The following is a 21,455-nucleotide window of genomic DNA, read 5'->3' on the forward strand; positions in this document are numbered from 1 at the left end:
TTGAATGGTAAAGTTAAACATAATAATCCAATTACAGAAATACAACTTATATCAGTAAAGAAATTATATTAGTAATTTGAGTAGCCTAGCCTACTTATTGCCTATAAAAGTTTATAGTTGTTTCTGTGATTTACTCTTCTAAACTACAAATAGAATTTAACACTTTGCTCTTATTTTTTTAATCATCAGTATTTAAGATTCCTCCAATCATCTGCATTTCTTTTTACGTCCTTATTAAAGCTAAGCCACTTAAAGTTTGTAGAAGGTTAAAAGGATATAAAAGAACTATCCTCTCAGACTTCTAAAAATATCACTTTGGCAAATTTTTAAGTCCCTTTCTAGGGTCATGTAGTCATAATCAGCTCAGAACATGTGGTTGGCCTGTCTTTGCAATTAGAAGAGACAAGTGAAAGAGGATTTTAAGAAAACACTGGTGTTTGGTTTTAGTGCAGCACAAAGTGGCACTTCACCTTTCATTCTTGCAGACTTTCTAAACATTTCTTTTATTTTAGAAGGTGTTTTGTTTCAAAAATGATTTGCCAGTTTTCATTTTAGTTACTAAGATTTTGTTTCCTTTGTTTTTACATTGGTTTTAAGCTGTTGGAAGAGAAATGGAACTTGGAAAAGCAAAGCTTCTCAGGGACTGGACTTAATGCTCTACATCAAGCAATTCACCCTGTTCATGGCATTGCTTGGACAGATGGGAGGCAGGTTGCACTCACTGCCTTATACAGCTCAAATGGGGAGACCAAATTTAGTGATACTAATGTCATTGGACAATTTGAACATGTTTTGGGACTCTTCTGGGCAGCTGCCTGCTGTACTGGTGCTCCAGCCCTGCTTGCTGTCCAGCACAAGAAACATGTTACTGTTTGGCAGCTACAGCTAAGCAATCTGGAACAGAATAAACTTCTGTGCACCCAAACTTGTGAAATGGGGGAGCCTTTTCCTATTCTTTCTCAAGGTTGTGTGTGGCACCCCAAGAAGGATGTTCTTGCTGTTCTCACTAAAAGAGATGCATCTGTTCTCTTCTCAGTCAGGACTGACAACCGCAGGGTGAAAGCCAACATTAAGGGAAGCGGCTTAATACACTGTGCTTGCTGGACTAAAGATGGAACACGTCTTGTGGTGGCAATAGGGAGCGCTCTTCACTCTTACATTTGGAATGATGTTCAAAAGAGTTTAAATGCGTGCACCTTTTGCCCAATCTTTGATGTTGGAGGATATATCTGTGCCTTAGAATCAACCTCTGATGCTCAGATAGCTGTTGCCACTGAGTTACCTTTAGATAAAATTTGTGGTCTCAATGCTGGTATTGCTTTTGATGTTCCAATTGCAACAGAAACTGGATCATTGCCACCACAGTCCTCAGTACTTGTTGTGGATGAGGAATCCTGTTTCGATTCTAGACGGAAATCGATAGATTCCGAAAGGTCCTTAGCTATGAATTCCATAGCATCGTCTTCATCCTCTGGTCCTCTGGATTTAACTCATATCCTTGCAAACCACAGGAAATCTGATCCTAGCCCATTAATTCACTTGAAACGTCGAGATTATGTTACTGGCAGTGGGCAAGACTCATCACACTTAATTCTGGTTACTTTTGAAAGAAAAGTCACAACAACAAGAAAAGTTAGCATCCCTGGGATTTTAGTACCTGACATTATAGCATTTGATCCTCGTGGTCAGACTGTAGCAGTTGCCTCAAACACTTGCAACATGGTGTTGGTATATTCTGTGACTTCTACAGCAATGCCTAACACACAACAAATCCAGCTGCAGAAAAGTGAAAGACCAAAGGGGGTTTGCTTCCTGAATGAGAAGGTGCTGTTGCTCTTAGTGGGGAAACAAAAGTCAAATGACCCTGCTTTCCTTCCTGCTTCAAACACAGATAAGTACATCATTCGTTTGATGGTCAAAGAGCTCATATATGACGATGATTCTTGTTTCTCAACAGGGAACACTCAGACTCCACCACCTTGCTCTGAAAGTAGCCCAGGTATTCCAGGCATAAAAAGATTTTTTGAAAGCCTGTCGAAAGAAGACAGAGCATCAGGAAAAGAGCTGCTATTACCTGGTAGCCCAGTCATACAGTCCCCCAGTGGGAGAAGGAAGCTTATTGAAGAAGTAAAGAGTGGTGAGCAAAGCCCAGTGCCTAATATGAGTGACTTTACAGAGAGAGCCACTTCCAGTGAGTCTTCACTGGCTATTGAAAATTTTGATTCTGAGCCTGTAAATCGGTCTGCATCCTTAGGTGTCATGGGTTCCCCAAGTAGGGAATCTTCCCGATCAAATTCTCCTGCTGTTCTTACAAGTTTACCCCCAACTAATAATCAGTTGAAGGAAAGAACAGGAGATCAGCTGTCACAGAATTTGGATAGACTATTTGCCAGATTTTCTGAGATGCAGCAGTGTCTTTCTGAGATTACAGATTATACTCGCAATGGGAAGAAATTGTTGGGAAACTATCCGCCATATTCAGAGGCTCCATTTGTCAATATCACCTGCCAGGTAAAAACCTACATTTCATAATTTGGTGTTAGGAAAAAAAAATGTTTAACACCAGCAAAAATATTTTTTTTATGTTTTCAATATTTAACTTTTTTATAGCGCAGATTTGTTACAGTGCAGATTATTAAAATTGATGTTTTTTTTGCTTTTACTCAAGTCAGTTTAGATTAATAATGAAAATAAAAACCATAATGGTCTACGATGATTTAACTTAACATGTGCAGTATCTTTTATTTATTGTTATTTTCTGTTTAGTAGCTGAAAAATTAACTATGTTAGTATTGATTTTAAACAATATTTTTAAAAAATAAAAAATGTTCCAATTGGATTAGTTAATACTAGAGTTACATTTGAGATTTGTGTTTGCATCAGGACTCTGCACGGAAAACCATTATTATGTCATCTGTCAATGAGATTGCACCTTAATAGCTCCCATACTGTTACAGTATGTACCATATGTGATTTCACTGCATTCGATAGATTTTGGTTGTTACACTTTTGAATGTGTCACTGGATTAATAAAAACCCATGAGTGCCACACATATAATCTGGACCTGAATTTCATATGTGGAAAGGGTAGGTGATTTCACTACCTTGTAACAACAAACTGAGGATTTTTAATGTCCAATTTATGCATAATGATATATTCATCGTAGACCAAATGATTTATCTTTAACTTTGCATATATTAAGTTTATTCTGTTGTTTCTGTTCAATAGCCAAAAACATAAATACTGCTTAAAATTAATAACTAAAAGAAATATTATTAGAACAGAGTCAGATGAATTAGTGGATACCAAGGTTATTTTGGATATTTTCGTTTACACAATTTGTTAGCAAGGCACTTTCTCAGGTTAGTGGCATTTACTTTTGGGATATTTGTGTTGGCATAAACTGGTGTCTTGAACAAGACAATGAGTTCATTGTACTCAAAGGGCATCCACAGTCACCAGATCTCCAGTCTAAGAGTGATTTGCCCCTTGCTTCAAATTTGAGATTAGCTGCACTTATGTCTGGCCAGTATGAAAGTTTTGAAACAATATGTTAATGCTGTAGACTAGCCACAAGTACAGACGTTGCCTCTTACTTTGAAACCTTCATCAGTTTTTACTTCCTACAGCTGTATCTTTTACTGATTGTGAGGAGGTCTATCCATAAACTCCAGTCTTCCTCATGCTGTGTATCACAAGCACATGCAGATTAGGTTGTCTGATGACACCACCTGAATAATTGTGGATGTATGCAAGTGTTTGATACTATCTATGATTGGTTCCTGTATTGTTACCAGTGCTACCCCAGAATCCTAAACTGGATAAACTGATTAGCAGGTTTTAAATGTATGTGTACGTTAAATGTAGAAGTGTAGCCATGTCCATTACATTCAGAGGATAAATGCAAATTTATTCTATCATTTCTAACTCTGTCATTCAAGTGCATAATATTACAAGTTAAAATGTTTGCTCACAATTAGATGGTCACATCCTTGTGCTCTTAAAATGTTCAAGAATCCCATGTTTTTATTTCTGAAATAATTAAATAGTCTAATGAACATGACAATAACAAAAGCCTTTTTTCTTTGAAATAGCAGTAGGTGTCTTCCACTTTTTTAAGTTGAACCATGTAATATTTTTAAATGATACAGTAGGTGGAATTCCACCTATCGCACAGTGAAATTTCGGTTCTGGTAATACTATCTAACTGAAGTAAACAATTTTATCAACTGTACATACATGTCTTTGATTGTGTGCTGCTGTCAATGCATTAGGTGTGTCATTACAGTAGTCTTCCGTGTCTATCTGTTATAAAAAGAAATCCTGTCCTGGAAAGCAAAAAAGCAAGTCTACGATATGTGATCTTCTCGTAAGACATTTTAAAGACCCTACTTACAATCTACCCGCGAGACCAAAGACACGCCCTACTTACAATCTATCAAATAGGACAATAGGCAGCAAAACATTCAGTCTTGTGATGGATTTGAGCACACACAGATCCAGGGCTCTCAGCGCATATAAAGCGTATAAGGACAGTACAGTACGTTATTAATTAAATGTCGACATCTAAGCGAAGAAGAAAGCAGCGTGGAGAAAAGAGACTCAAATGCGTTGGACAGAAAAAAGAGCAAAAAAGAATAATCAAGGTGCAAATTCAGAAAATAAGGACAGTAATTATCAGCCCGAAACAAGTGGAATTGAAAAAAAAAATCGCATCCAATCCGGCTCAGAATTAAAAGACAATGAGTAAAAGAAAGTAGAACTTTATAAAGACGTTTACAAACGTTGACGCTAAACACATGCAGAGCAGGTTAGAGACTATGAAACCAGGGAAATTAGAAAGGCTCAAAAAAAAAAAAAATAACTGTGCTATACACATGTGGAGAAAGTTAAAGGATATGAAAGTAGGAAAATTAGAAAATATAAAAAAAGAAAGTAAAAATCACAGTAGTGCAAACAAGCAAATTGCCTCATTTAACTATGCACCAGTCTAACTTTGGTTTTGCACAATAATTACTACACTATTGCACCTTAACACTTAATTCTACTTTATTCACATAATTGTACTTATTTATTATGTTCTACTATACGGTTACCTTTCAATCTATGACTTTTTGTTAATCTAACTGATATTCTTCTAATTTTGCACAGTTTTTGATAAGCGGATCAGGATGCATTTCACTGCGTGTTGTCCTGTATAACTATACATGTGACAAATAAAGAATCTTGACAATTTCAAAAACGGACTTTACCGCACATGCATTTATTGGTTACTTTGTTTATGTATATATATTTATCTGTCTGTTTATTTAAAAAGCTACATTTACCCCAGGAGTCAAAAACGTTGTGTCTAGCCCTTGTACAAAAACCTAGACAAAAGCTGGGGTATCACCTTGGTAACCCCATGTACTTTTGGAACTGTGAGAGGAAAATAGCACGACTTTACAGACAGGAGTCCAATGCAGAACTCTACTTACTTTTTTACTTTGTAAAAAAAAATTATTAACTGCTGATGATGTTTATCGTTTTATCTGTGCTGAAATTCCAAACGGAGAAACCTATCCTGACCTCATTAAAAAGATTCAGCATATTAGGACTCGCAAGAATACAAATATTGTTTTTATAGAAGTTCTGAAATAAAAGTGAAACTAATGAAATAGCAACAATTCAAAGAAAAAAAAAAATCTTAAAAGTGTGTATCCGGAAAACCAAACACAGGGGTTGGCGAGCGAAGCGAGCAGGGGGCGAAGCCCCCTAGTATGTCAAAAGAGCATAATAAGCTGAGGCTCCTGAATATCTGGGCAGTGTGGAAATTTTAAAACTCCGACTCATATTTTATTTTAAAATTAACATAGTGTGTAGATTTATAGACCATTTCATCACCAGGTTAAAATATGCAAAGGTACAGAGACAAGTTGCTTGATTTGAAACTTGTCTGATTTTACTTACTACAACTGTATGGCATTTCTTTAAGACCTTTTTTCTAAATGGTTTTCCTCCCACAATCTAAATTGTACCTGTAAGAGAAAGTATGGTTATTAATGTGGGCTTGTAAAGTGGTACCAGGATAGTCCTCATCTATCTGTGATCCTGAACTGAATATGCAAATTAAAAAAATGTAACTATATATGGATAAATGTAGTAGTGTCCATTAAATTAAAAGGACGAATTTGAAATTAGCTAGCAAGCTTCTCCACTATCATTTTTAATTCTGTCACTAAACTGTGGGATGCAACAAGATGAAACTGATGCAGCACCCAGCTGATAGTTGAAGTCATTTTATACTCAAAAAAAAAAAAAAAAAATGCACAAGCACAAAGCTAATTTTGTCACCTCTCAGCAGTTGGATTTTTCTGTCTCTTAACTTAAAGTACTTACTGAAATTAAAGCCCTGCACAGTACTCCTCTTAATAATCAAAATAGTCCACTAGTGTATAGATGTGCTCAGGCTGCAGCTTCATCACATCTGCTAGCAAATGTAGTAAGAATACCAGTCTGCCTGACAGCATGCTGGATGCAGCCTTCTGTGTCTTAAGCAAAGTTTGATTATGATGCTTGGGGGGATGTATACAGTGAGGAATATAAGTATTTGAACACCCTGCAATTTTGCAAGTTCTCTCACTTAGAAATCATGGAGGGGTCTGAAATTCACATTGTAGGTGCATTCCCACTGTGAGAGACAGCATGTAAAAAAAAAAAAAAAATTCAGGAAATCACATTGTATGATTTGTACGGAATTTATTTGTATTGCACTGCTGCACATAAGTATTTGAACACCTGATAAAATCGGTGTTAATATTTGGTACAGAAGCCTTTGTTTGCAATTACAGAGGTCAAACGTTTCCCGTAGTTCTTGACCAGGTTTGCACACACTGCAACAGGGATTTTGGCCCACTCCTTCACACACATCTCCTCTAGATCTGTCCGGTTCCGGGGCTGGCGCTGAGCAACACGGAGTTTCAGCTCCCTCCAAAGATTTTCAATTGGATTTAGGTCTGGAGACTGGCTAGGCCACTCCAGAACCTTGATATGCTTCTTACGGAGCCACTCCTTGGTTATCCTGGCTGTGTGCTTCGGGTCATTGTCATGTTGGAAGACCCAGCCACGACCCATCTTCAGTGCTTTGACTGAGGGAAGGAGGTTGTTGCTCAAAATCTCACAATACATGGCCCCATTCATCCTCTCCTTAATACAGTGCAGTCGTCCTGTTTTGAACAGATCCTCTAAGTGAGAATTTCTGTCCATCTCTAGCACAAAGTGCAACCACAGGGGACCCAAATAAGAAAGAATGTTGGAAAGACTTGCTGTAATCATTCATGACAATTGACAATATGTTTTAAAACACATTTTAGACCATCTATCAAATATATGTGATATTTGCTCACTGAGCCTGATGGGGTATCTGTAATACTGCCAGGTAAATCATTCCATTCCCTAGGATGACTTGTATCTTGTCATTGAAGTGTGAGTGTATGAGTGCAGTGCTTTCCTGGTATGCTAGGAGACAGGAGACCCAATTGCTAGCTTGGGTGCTGGGGTAGCAAGAGTTGTTACAGGGAGCTGAAGTCTCCACATCAAATTTAGGGTTACCACTGAACCCAAAACTGATTTTGTGGCTTACTCATAAATTACCTGCCACCTTCTTCAAAATTATTTTCTGCTTTATTCACAATCCTCGATGTAATCGTTTTTCTCTAAAGATGTATTTATGGTTGGGGACAAATAATGTATCTATCTCTTTAATCCTTATTATTTCACATTTTTGCATTTATATAATATTTTATTGAGATCTTTCTAAGTTGGAAGACAATTTGTGAGATTTTACCAAGTTTTAATGCTTAAGCTTTTTGTAAAGATTTTATGTGTAGAAACAGTGCATATGCATGACTTTTCACTACAGGATTTTCCTTTTACAGAAACAACTCTCTGAGAATGTGTTCATTGATGAGAGAAGACCAGTTCTTCTCTGTGAAGGAAAGTTGTGTCTTCGAGTCATACAGGAGCTTTTCAGCCTCAGTATTGTGGAAATGCAACATGGTAAACTATTCATTCTTCACTTTTAGTTGTATAAAGGTTTCTTATGAAGATTGTTTAGATACTAGTTAGTTATAGCAGAGGTTGCTATAGGACTTAGTATTAAAGTCACTAGTTTCTTTAAAACTTTGACTCCCATAGATTTTTCTCTTACTGTTAAAAAAGGCTGTCTATCTTCCCCAAAAAATATTTTTAAATAAATACATGATCTTTTGTATAGTATGAAGCTGGGGCATGATCCTTGCTCTGATCTCTCCATGTATTCTGAATGCATATGAACACAAATACATTGACTCTTAGGGTATAATCTGCTAAAATGGAGTACAGTTTATTAAAGTATCAATCTTTATCTAAACAATATAACCACATAATGGAGGAATAAGCACAGGTCACAACCATACAAAACATAAAACAAATCCTACTGCATTTTGAGTTATCTGAGATGGGTGGTTAACACCCCATGTCTATCTAATGGAGTCGCATGTCCACTTACCTGTTAGATTACCATGCTGAATCAATCCTTCTTTTACCTTCCCTTTCCTTTCACTTCTTTAAATATGCAAACCCCCTCACCTTCTCTCTTTAGATTCTGATCTCTCTACCACTTTGAAACTCCACATTCAACTAACCCACTGCCCTGATCCAACTTTAAACCCAGTCCCACTCCTGGGGAAACTTTCATCCATTTTGTAAATGTATTGCTTGGTTTGGATCACAACACAGTTTCTAACAGAAAATCCTGGCTAGAACTCAATCTGGTGATTTCTAATGTCCCTATATTCTTGAGCTTTCAGTTACTCACTGAAAGCCACACATCCTTTGTAGCTGTTTAGGTGAGAGGTTATCGGGAAAGACAACTTGATCCTGTACATGTTTTTCTAGGAACACGAGAACTGTATCAGCCCCCTCTGAGATTGTCATCTATATGAGGGTCGGGCATCCTTAATGGATGATGCAATGTCTGCCAGTGTACATCTATACCCTGGGAAGAGGCAGCCTGCTTATTTATAGTTGCCTCTACAACTTATTTCCTTTTTGATGCAATGGGCTTATCTTGTTCCATATGTTAATAAGTGCTTTACACTTCTTCATCTCACTGCTTTAAATGTTTTTGTCTCATAGTGTTTGACTAGCTATTCCCAACATCACTGGGTCCCTTATACCTCCGTTTGTCTCTTTTACTTGTGTTTACAGTATGTGTGTGTATATATAATATATTGCATGTATATGTGTACAATATATATTTAGTATAGAAATACACATATAGGCCAGTTGGTGGCTGCTTGCTTGAGGTTTATTTGAATACTGATGTTCACACTCTTGAGAAATTGTTGCATTTATAATGTCTTACAAAATAACTGAAAAGAATGAAAATTGTGCAGACTACAAAACACTTCTTAACTCACTATGCTAAATTTCATCCTTAAATATCCAAGAACAATAATAATGACTAAATACTGAAGAGTGTGAAACCGCGTTATGATACAGTACATTTATGTATTTGGTGTGTGAGTTGGAGATGAAAGAAAAATGCAGTATACATTGTATTTTCATGCTTCATTTTTTAAATTTAAATATTTGCTGATTTTAAATGGAGTAATATATATAGTACATTTAGTTCAGAAAGTAACACAGTCAGCAGGTAATAATGTTATACATTACTTCAGTTCATTGTTTCATATAGGAAGTAAACTGTAATGTAGTAGTTTGTGTCACATCATGTATTAAATCTTCTTACTTAGTGACAGAACTAATTAACATTTTTAGCTTTATTTTTAAAATGTGTGTTTGTATGACATTTGCTTTTACGTATGCGTCTAGCTGGAAAGATACCCTCCTATATGGCATATTCACAAATTCTGTTAGTTAGTCTATGAGGTACCATACCGTCAGTGTGCCCTGGGTCTTGTGCCTGATTCAACTCCTGTGACGGATGCTGAAATTAGAGTTACTATAGACCAGGGGTCCTCAATCACAGTCCTGAAGGGCCGCAGTGGCTGCAGGTTTTTGCTCCAACCCAATTGCTTAATAAGAAGCACTTATTGTTCAAGTAACACTTCTGTTTCACTTTAGTTGTCTCGCTCGTTAAGATTTTGAAACTTATTGCTTATTTTAGTCTTAAACAGCCATATTCTTGGCTTTTAATTGCTCCTAATTAGCAATAACATGCAAATGACAAAAGAGACCAGCATTTCTCCATTTAGCTTGTTACCATTTATACCTGTGTGTAATCATGCACTGTTGGGTTAAATTAAAAAGTGAAGGACTGAGAATTACTCATCCATTTTAGCCTTCAAATCATTTGGATGATATCCTTAGAAAGGGAAAGAAAATCCAGGATATAAGAATTACCTGACATAGCAGAGTTAAAGCACTAACAAGCCATGAAATTAAATTATTGGCAAGAATTGCTTTCTAATTAAGCAACCAGGTTAGAACAAAAACCTGCAGCCACTGTGGTCCTCCAGGACTGTGATTTAGGACCCCTGCTTTAGACTATGAAGAAGACACCACTCCACAGTCTTTTAGGGGAACCTAGTTTAATTTGATTTTCTTTCTTTTGGTTATGAACTGGTAATAAATTGAGGACTTGTCTGAGGCCTCCGCTACCACTGATCAAATTCATCTATATTCTAAATATCTTTATTGTGCAAAATAAAAGAACTGAACAAGAAATAAACATATATTGCACATACCATTAAAAAGCCTACACAGTACACCTTTTGAAAGATGATGTGCCTATAAAGTGAAAATAAATGAATAAAAATTAAATGACTGAAAATAAAAAAATATATATTCCAAGAGCTGTATTTACCAATTCCTTTGGTTAACTATTGAACAAAAACAAGAAAGCTAAACAAGACTTTAATATTTCCTTTCAAAACATCTTTATGAACATGAAAAAAATGTATATAAATACAAACCAACAAAACTTTAAATCTACATTGACTGAATACTGCCTCAGCAGATACTAATAAACCAAGTCTTACAATATGTACAGCCTACTAAAGAAAACTTTCACACTTATTTAACAACAGATTTTCAAAACATTCTCTCTACAAAAATTGATGTTTGTGGATCATTTTACAAAAGGATATTCTATCCATCCATCCATTATCCACTGCTTATCCAAGTTCGGGTTGTGGGAGCAGCAGCCTAAGCAGGGAAGCCCAGACCTCCCTTTCCCCAGCCACCTCCTCCAGCTCCTCTGGGAGGACCCCCGAGGTGTTCCAAGGCCAGCTGGGAGATATACAGGTGCTGGTCATAAAATTAGAATATCATGACAAAGTTGATTTTATTTCAGTAGTTCCATTCAAAAAGTGAAACTTGTATATTAGATTCATTCGTTACACAGACTGATGTATTTCAGATGTTTATTTCTTTTAATGTTGATGATTATAACTGACAACTAATGAAAGTCCCAAATTCAGTATCTTGGAAAATTAGAATATCAATTAAGACCAATGCATAAAAAGGATTTTTAGAAATGTTGGCCAACTGAAAGGTATGAACATGAAAAGTATGAGCATGTATAGCACTCAATATTTAGTTGGGGCTCCTTTGGCCTGGATTACTGCAGCAATGCGGCGTGGCATGGAGTCGATCAGTCTGTGGCACTGCTCAGGTGTTATGAGAGCCCATGTTGCTCTGATAGTGGCCTTCAGCTCTTCTGAATTGTTGGGTCTGGCGTATTGCATCTTCCTCTTCACAATACCCCATAGATTTTCTATGGAGTTAAGGTCAGACGAGTTTGCTGGCCAATCAAGAACAGGGATACCATGGTCCTTAAACCAGGTACTGGTAGCTTTGGCACTGTGTGCAGGTGCCAGGTCCTGTTGGAAAATGAAATCTGCATAAAGTTCGTCAGCAGCAGGAAGCATGAAGTGTTCTAAAACTTCCTGGTAGACGGCTGCGTTGACCTTGGACCTCAGAAAACACAATGGACCAACACCAGCAGATGACATGGCACCCCAAACCATCACTGACTGTGGAAACTTTACACTGGACCTCACGCAACGTGGATTCTGTGCCTCTCATCTCTTCCTCCAGACTCTGGGACCTTGATTTCCAAAGGAAATGCAAAATTTACTTTCATCAGAGAACATAACTTTGGACCACTCAGCAGCAGTCCAAAGGCGAGACGCTTCTGACGCTGTCTCTTGTTCAAGAGTGGCTTGACCCAAGGAATGCGACAGCTGAAACCCATGTCTTGCATAAGTCTGGGCGTGGTGATTCTTGAAGCACTGACTCCAGCTGCAGTCCACTCTTTGTGAATCTCCCCCACATTTGTTTCACAATCCTCTCCAGGGTGCAGTTATCCCTATTGCTTGTACACTTTTTTCTACTACATCTTGTCCTTCCCTTTGACTCTATTAATGTGCTTGGACACAGAGCTCTGTGAACAGCCAGCCTCTTTAGCAATGACCTTTTGTGTCTTGCCCTCCTTGTGCAAGGTGTCAATGGTCGTCTTTTGGACAACTGTCAAGTCAGCAGTCTTCCCCATGATTGTGTAGCATACAAAACTAGACTGAGAGACCATTTAAAGGCTTTTGCAGGTGTTTTGAGTTAATTAGCTGATTAGAGTGTGGCACCAGGTGTCTTCAATATTGAACCTTTTCATAATATTCTAATTCTCCGAGATACTGAATTTGGGACTTTCATTAGTTGTCAGTTATAATCATCAAAATTAAAAGAAATAAACATTTGAAATACATCAGTCTGTGTGTAATGAATGAATCTAACATACAAGTTTCACTTTTTGAATGGAATTACTGAAATAAATCAACTATGTCATGATATTCTAATTTTATGACCAGCACCTGTAATCCCTCCAGCGTGTCCTGGGTCTGCCCCGTGGCCTTCTTCATTGACTCCTCTCAATGCGGAGGAGCAGTGACTCTACTCCGAGTCTCTCCCTTAGAGATAGGGTGAGGAGTTCAGTTATCTGGTAAAGTCCAACCACCCTGCAGAGAAAACTCATTTTGGCCGCTTGTATCCACGATCTTGCTCTTTCGGTCACTACCCAAAGCTCATAGCCATAGGTGAGGGTAGGAACGTAGATCGACTGGTAAATTGACAGCCTCGCCTTTCGGCTCAGCTTTCTCTTCACTATGACGGACCGTTGCAGAGCCCGCATTACTGCGGATGCTGCACGGATCCGTCTGTCAACCTCCCGCTCCATTCTTCCCTCACGTGTGAACAAGACCCTGAGATACTTGAACTCCTCCACTTGAGGCAGTAATGTGTTCCCAACCCAGAGAGAGAATTCTACACTTTTCTGGCTGAGAACCATGGCCTCGGATTTAGAGGTGCTGACTCTCATCCCCGCTGCTTCACACTCGGCTGTGAACCACTCCAGTGAGAGCTGGAGGTCACTGTCCAATGAAGCCAACAGAACCATGTCATCCGCAAATAGCAGAGATGAGATTCTGAGGTCACCGAACCAGACCCCCTCCGCTCCTTGGCTGCGCCTAGAAATTCCGTCCATATAGCTTATGAACAGAATCGGTGACAAAGGGCAGCCCTGGCAGAGTCCAACCTCAACAGGAAACGAGTCCAACTTATTACTGGCAATGCGGACCAAGCTCCTGCTCCTCCTGTACAGGGACTGAATGGCTCATAACAATGAGCCTTGTACCCTGTACTCTTGGAGCACACCCCACAGGATGCTTCGAGGAACACAGTGGAATGCCTTCTCCAGATCCAAAAAACACATGTGGACTGGTTGGGCAAACTCCCATGCCCCCTCCAGGATCCTGGCCAGGGTGTAGAGCTGGTCCAGTGTTCCACGGCCGGGACAGAATCCGCATTATTCCTCTTGAATCCGAGATTCGACCATCGACCGAACTTTCTTCTCCAGCACCCCTGAATAGACCTTAACCGGGGAGGCTGAGGAGTGTGATCCCCCTATAGTTGGAGCACATCCTCCGGTCACCATTCTTAAAAAGGGGGACCACCACCCCTGTTTGCCAATCCAGAGGAACTGCCCCCGATGTCCATGCGATGTTTCAGAGACATGTCAACCAGGACAGCCCCACAACATCCAGAGCCTTGAGGAACCCAGGGTGAACCTCATCCACCCCAGGGGCCCTGCCACCTCGGAGCTTTTTAACTACCTCGGCGACCTCAGCCCCTGTTATGGACGGGCCCCCTCCCGGAGTCCTCCAGCTCTGCTTCCTCTAAGGAAGACATGCTGGTGGGATTGAGAAGATCCTCGAAGTATTCCTTAACGTATAAGTATTCCTTATTCAATAACCTCTGCAGTTGAAGTCAGCAGGGCCCCATCTCCACTGTACACAGTGTTGGTGGAGCACCGCTTTCCCCTCCTGAGGCACCTGATGGTTTGCCAGAACCTTCTCGGTGCCGACCGAAAGTCGTTTTCCGTGGCTTCCCCAAACTCCTCCCATGCCCGAGTTTTTGCCTCTGCAACAGCCAATGCCGCCACACATTTGGCCCGCCGGTACCCCTCAGCTGCCTCTGGAGTCCCACTGGTCAACCAGACCCGATAGGACTCTTTCTTCTGCTTGACGGCCTCTCGAATCTTAGTTGTCCACCACCGGGTTCGTGGATTGCCGCCACGAGAGGCACCGACAACCTTGCGGCCACAGCTCCATTCTGCTGCTTCGACAATGGAGGCTCAGAACATGGCCCATTCAGATTCAATGTCCTTCGCCTCCCTCGGAATGAGGTTGAAGTTCTGCCGGAGGTGGCAGTTAAAGATCTTTCTGACCGGTTCCTCCGCCAGACATTCCCAGCAGACTCTCATTATTCGTTTGGGTCTGCCTGGTCTGTCCGGCAGCCTCTCCCTCCATCTGATCCAACTTACCACCAGGTGGTGATCAGTTGACAGCTCAGCCCCTCTCTTCACCCGAGTGTCCAATACATGAGGTCACAGATCCGATGACACAATTACAAAGTCAATCATCAAGCTGCGACCTTGGGCATCCTGGCGCCAAGTGCACTTATGGACACCCTTATGCACGAACATGGTGTTCGTTATGGAAAATCCATGGCCAGGACAGAAGTCCAACAACTGAACACCACTCAAGTTTAGATCAGGGAGGCCAGGCTGTTCCTCCCAATCACACCGCTCCGGGTTTCAATGTTGCTGTCGTGAGCGTTTAAGTCTCCCAGCAGGACGATAGAGTCCCCAGGAGCTGTGCCTTGCAGCGCCTCTTCCAGGGAGTCCAAGAAGGCTGGGTACTCTGAACTGCTGTTTGGCGCATAAGCGCAAACAACAGTCAGTCCTTCCCCCAACTCGAAGGCATAGGGAAACAACCCTCTCGTCCAACGGGGAGAACCCCAACATGCAGGCCTCGAGCCGGGGGGCCATAAGCAAGCCCACCCCTGCCCAACGCCTCTCACCCACAGCAACTCCAGATTGGAACAAAGTCCAGCCTCTCTCAAGAGGAATGGTTCCAGAGCCCAGACCATGCGTAGAGGTGAGCCCTAGCCGGTACCTCTCAACCTCTCGCACCAGTTCAGGCTCCTTCCCTGCCAGAGAGGTAACATTCCATGTCCCAAGAGCCAGTTTTGGCAACCAAGGGTCAGAACGCCAGAGTTCCCGCCTTCGGCTACTACCCATATCGCATTGCACCCGACCCCTATGGCCTCTCTTGCAGGTGGTGGGCCCACAAGAGAGTGGAACCACGTTGCTCCTTCGGGCTGAGCCCCGTGGTCGAAGGTCCAGCCACCAGGCGCTCAGCAATGAGCCCCTCCCCCGGGCCTGGCTCCAGGGTGGGGCACCGGGTACCCTTTCCCAGGCAAGGGAAATGCTGATACTTGGTTTAACTCCATAAGCCCTACCAGGAGCATGTAGCTCCCGACAACATAGCTCCAAAGATCACTAGACCGTGCAAGCCCTTCTGCCACGGCAAGGTCTTGATCCAAGAAGGGATATTCAAATTTTTATGAAAACTCCCATTCCATTAGTTTCTAACTTTCATTGTATTTAGTATTTCAACATACACGGATCAAAAGATATAAAAATAATGCTTGTTGCTTACTTCTAAATTTCTTTATACTTATGTTTTATAAAGTGCTTGTACTACTCTTGTTTCCCTAGGTGCCCTAAAGTATGTGCTTATTTTGCTTAACTGTTCATCCAGGGTTTCTTTATTATCATTATCATCAGTGCTTGAAGTGGAACAAATAACTGTGTTTTCTCAACTTCTTATCAGCTTCTTCAATGATCTTGGAAGTGGTGGAATGGCCCTCTTCAAAGATCAAAGATACAGTCATATCTAAAAATAAATTTGGAGAGTGAAATGGAGTTTGCAGTGAATAAAGTCCTAAGATGGCAATCATAAAACATTTCAGAGTCTGGTTGTAGTGGGTTTTGGGGTGTGGTGTTTGTGCATTTTGAGAAGTACTGAGTGTGTCAGAAGGTAACTGAACGCCCACTCTCTACCACACGCCATCTCTTTAGCAACAAGTAACAAAAGCAACTTCTTGATGTCTTCAACCATGGTAAAATCAATATATGAAATTTCTACCAGTTGACAAATTTCTAGCACTGTTTCGTTTCTAACTGTGTATCATGCAGCACTAGAATGTAGTATTGAAACTTCAAGCTTTAATCTCCAATGACTTGTTTATTATTATGACCCAGTTCTCAAAGGCACATCAGACACATTGGGATTCTGACCTGAATACTTTCTGAGCTCTCATCTGTATTGTTATATTCTGGTCATGAATATCATGAACAAGGTTGGGAGCACTTTATCAGGGCTCTTTCCCTGCTTTAAATGGTTTTTGAAAAACAGTTGCCATCTAAAAAATCGTTGCATTAAGCAGTATACTTTTTATTTCAAACTTGTATAATAGAGACCTTTAAACTGACAGTGGCTCTAAAAATTTAAATGGTTTGTGTAAAACCAAAAATGCAGGTCCACTGTGGGCCAACCTAAACAGCTGTTCATCGCCAGATGATGATCTATGTATTTCCCAAAAAAACCCTTGGACAAGAACTAATAATTTTAATTTTAGTGTCGGTCAACTTGCAAGGGATTTAGAAAAATCGCATATAAAAGAATACATTTTTTATGGTTTTCTGGAATGTGCATTGGTCTATTGTTATTTTTGTACCTTTTTTAATCCTATTTCCTATTCCTGTTGGGTTTATGTTGTTATATATATATATATATTATACACATACTAGGGCGCGCTGCGCCCCCACTAGCACTACATGCCGTTGTAAAAGGGGGGCTGAACGCACCCTAAGGAGATGTGACCGCTCCTCCGAAACCCCTCTTAAACAGTGATACAATGGGAAACAAATACATCTCTTGGGTTCATTAGTCATGTTCTGCATAGCATTGCACCTCTGTTCCCTTGACATCATGTCAGGAGATTGCACATTGTGGTATCATTTTCCAGAAGCTTTAGTCATGTTTGGGGATGTGTTAAGAATTCAAGGCTTGGTAATTTGTGTGTATTATTTTGACTGTGACTTTTGGTTTACTTTTGAGGCTTCATTATTTTCTCTGTATTTGATTTTTCAGTTTTAACCCATTTTCACAATTTTTCTTTCTATTATCAATGGATCCCGTTTCTTTTCTAAAATAACTGCTTTGTTAGTTGAGATAGTATAGAATCAGTGTTTTACATTTCTCATTGAATTTAAGTGGACTGATATTTGTTAGTAGATTAAAGTGCAAAGGTGTAGAGCCTCAAAATCTTATTATAGTTACCTAAAGAAAAACAACTTTTAATATTTATCTCTCTGTATAAAACATTGTACTTGTGTTCTATATCTTAAAGAATTCAAATGGAAAAGCCCATAAAAGTTTTATTTTTCAAATAAAACTTTTCGTTTGATCTAAAATTGGAATTATGTGTAATACATTTTTCTTGTATTTGTAGGTCCCCTTTGGATTGTTCTGGTTTCTGATGGTGAAGGGTTTGTCCCATTAACATTCAAGCCCAAGGATGAAATCACCATTCGTAACGGAAAAGCAAAAAATGCACATTTCTCTTCATACGGTAATGATATTTCAACAGAAAATTCACGTGTTACAACATGAATACATGACTGTGACTGGATATCAATACAGTACATGAATGCAGTGAAAAGAAAACTACCAGAAGCTTTTTTGAAAATAATGACTCCATTTAAATAGTTCAATTGCTACAGAGCTGGCTGATAGTATTTGCTTCTGGAATATGATGCACATCCTGTTCTGCTGTGGATGGATTTGTTATTTTTAAAGGGTTTTATTTTTTTTGGGGGGGGGGGGGGGTTGCACGAAATGTTACTTTTTTGGAACTGCAAAAACTGATCTAAAAAATGTGTACTGTTTTCTTATGTTCTGTCAGCCTCTATGTATAGTGATTGTGAGTCTTTACATTTGCACTTGAAATACATGTATATCATGTACAGAAAGATAAGAGGCTCATGTTATCTTGGCAGGGAAAAAAATATGTGGCTAATGTGCAGCTCAGGGACTGGTATGGACAAATAACAAACATTTTTTGTTTTGAGTTTTAAAAACTTAGTAATGTAGTAATTGGTAACCTTTCCAAAGTAGCAACTTTAATAAAAAGGAAGACATTCTTTAAAGTTACAATAAATATTAATGGATATGTCCATTTTGCAAAGTACAACTTATTAACTCTCTGGGAAGTTCTGAGCCTGCTTGACAGTCTTTGTGGTATCATAAAATGTATGGTATTCTGGTTAAGTTGGGAACGTTCCAGGGACAGAAACAACAGTAGAGAATTACATGCCAGGAAACAGAGAATCCTGTTAATATATGGGTGTAGAGCCAGTAGGCACAATTCCATTTAAGGGGAAACTTAAATTGTACCACAGAAGGGAATTCATTGGGGTCCAAGTTCAGAGTACAGAGGGAGTAGTGCAAGAGAATGGACTAGCAGAAGGATCACCCGGAGACTAGTGATCTTTGAATCTAGTAGAGAGGGGGCCAACATCCACAGGGTGGTATTGGAGAGAAGGAACTTCATGCAGCTCATACACTATTTTTATAGTATTTACTGTATGTGCCACATCATTTAACCCTTTCGTATGTAATGAATCCCTCAAATTTTATTTACAGTTTTCCCATATATTTCTATCCCAGTTCTGGTGCCATTCAAACCTTTCCTGTTAAAAAATACTATATAGTTTTTCTTTTAATAATTCTATAGACTGTATTATTTGGTATTTATTATAAATAAAGAAAAAAAATAATTCAACCGTATTTTGATTTGTTCATACGTATTTAAAAGTATTTCTACCTCTGTGGCCATTTTAACATAGCTGTGTGTGAGACACTCACAACTCACAACTATCAAGACAATTGTGTGAAATCTTGAGAAGCATTGATTTAATGATGGTTGTTTGACAATATGAATTTAAATGCTTTGCCAGGATCTGGTTTTGAATCTGATATTTTAACATTTTTTATATATATTTTTATATGAATTCTTTGGAAAGCCATACTTTGATTTTGCTTTTTTTTCATTTTCAGCACTTTCAATTAAATCTGTTAAATTAAATAAAAGTTTTTAATACTGGTTCACTTATTCAACCCTTTAAGTAGCTCTGATTTTTAAAAAAAAAAAAAAAAAAAGGGGGGGGGGGGGGGACTTCAAATCATTATTGTCAAAGGAGGCTGAAAAATTATGTGCCAACTGACATTTATAGAACCTTCTAAACATCCATTTTAGCCAGTTCACTGACTCCCATTAATTGAGACTTGGTGGTGGTCATATAAAATGTATATTTTATTAAAAATATTACAAATTGTCTGTTGGTGTCTCCTTGTTTGTTTATTATTTAGCATTTGTACTGTTAGAAAGCAGTGCCCTACTTGTATGGTAAAAGTCCCATTGTGTCTCTGTAGATTGGTTCTGTTTAACAGCCATTAAATCAGTTTTCGGTATTACAGATGACGAGCAGCTTTTTTTGATGTATAATTTGATCCTCTGTATATTGGCCTAATCTGTTAGTAACAGTCATAACTAGAAAAATGATACCCGAATCTGCTTCAGAAATCTGACATGTTGCTATGATGAAGCAAGCCCTGAACTTGAATAATAGATGGGAAGTCTTTTTTTTTTTTTAATCTTTTAAAGATTTACATTAATTTTATGGTTGTACTTCTCCTTACTTTAGAGACATGTACATTATGCAAAAGTCTAATTTTCTTTAGAATATGCAAATCACCAATTTCCAATTTTCCTGTGCTACATTTTCTACTTCTATATTCATTTTAATACTTTTGATCAATGTATTAATATAATTGACTTTAATTTGCAGTGGACAAATATCGAAGACAAAAGAGAAATTACCAGGTTGCAACCAGACCACTGTCCCTCACAAGAATAAAGTTAACAAAACTCGGCCTAAATGTGAGAAATACTTGCTTATTAATTACTATACAAGTAAACATAGAAACTTCAGAAACAGAGCCAATGTCAATAGTGTGGATCACCTAATATTAAATCTGATGTGTTGTAATAGTGTAAAGCATATGGTGAAATTCAAAGAGAGTGGCTTAGTTATTACTTTCAGGAACACAAGTTGAATTCAGCCTGTACTGCTTACTTCATGAAACACTAAATGATGTAATCCTCGATTAAGGTAAATTTAAATTCAGATGAATTTCTTTTTTTTTTATTTAATATAATGTTAAATTTGCATTTGTGTTTTTTTTTTTTTTTTTACAGTGTTATGAAAAAAGTTGAAACATTTATTTTTCAATAGAGGAAACTGGGGAGGGGTAAAATATTCCTAAACACATGTTTATGCTGTAGGATAGTAGAGAGTAATAACATAAATATTAGTTGTGGCAATTTTAAAACTACATTTAATTTTTTTAAATCACGTAGACTGATTTTTCAGTAATGCTGTGTGCAGAAAATAGAATTACTTCATGAACAGCATGTTTTACAGTTGAGAATATACATTTCTTTTTGTAAAGCGTATTTAGTTAATATTCTCATTTCAGTTTTTTGTCATGGTTCAAAGATGCCCCGTTCAGGTGTGTACCTCGAGCTCATTGCTGTCTTTTGTCGTTGATCAAGGACAGGCTTCTGCTGCCCAAACCAGAGAAAGGTAAGAAAAGAAAATGCTTAATGCACATTATTATAGACATACGTCCCAAGGCCTTTAGAGAATTATGGTCTCCCTACAACATATGTACAAATCCGATTTTCATATGTAATTTTTATTCAGTTAATAAGAATTTAAATCCTACATTATCAGTGTATAATGTCATTTAAGAAATGGGAGGAATGATTGTATTTCTTGCACTTTACCAAGTTAATATAGATGTTATGTTCACATGTGGATAGTTCTTGTCATTTTTGTTTCTTTGTATTCTCCTTTTTCCATTTTCTTTTTATGTAGATAGTTTTTACAGAAGCTCAAGAAATGTAGAATTATAACAAACAGCAAACCCCTGAAACAGATATA

General features: G+C 38.6%; 1 protein-coding gene across 1 annotated transcript; it reads left to right on the plus strand.

Annotated features, from left to right (window-relative positions):
- Positions 1-611: 611 nt before the first annotated feature.
- wdcp (WD repeat and coiled coil containing) lies at positions 612-18,509 on the plus strand. The gene is given in 4 exon segments (XM_028797377.2): positions 612-641; positions 643-2,511; positions 7,918-8,038; positions 17,900-18,509. Coding segments are annotated over 4 exon segments (2,181 nt in total). The 3' UTR covers positions 18,061-18,509.
- The last annotated feature ends 2,946 nt before the right edge of the window (positions 18,510-21,455 follow it).

Source organism: Erpetoichthys calabaricus, chromosome 3 (genome assembly GCF_900747795.2).
Source record: "Erpetoichthys calabaricus chromosome 3, fErpCal1.3, whole genome shotgun sequence".
NCBI lineage: Eukaryota > Metazoa > Chordata > Cladistia > Polypteriformes > Polypteridae > Erpetoichthys > Erpetoichthys calabaricus.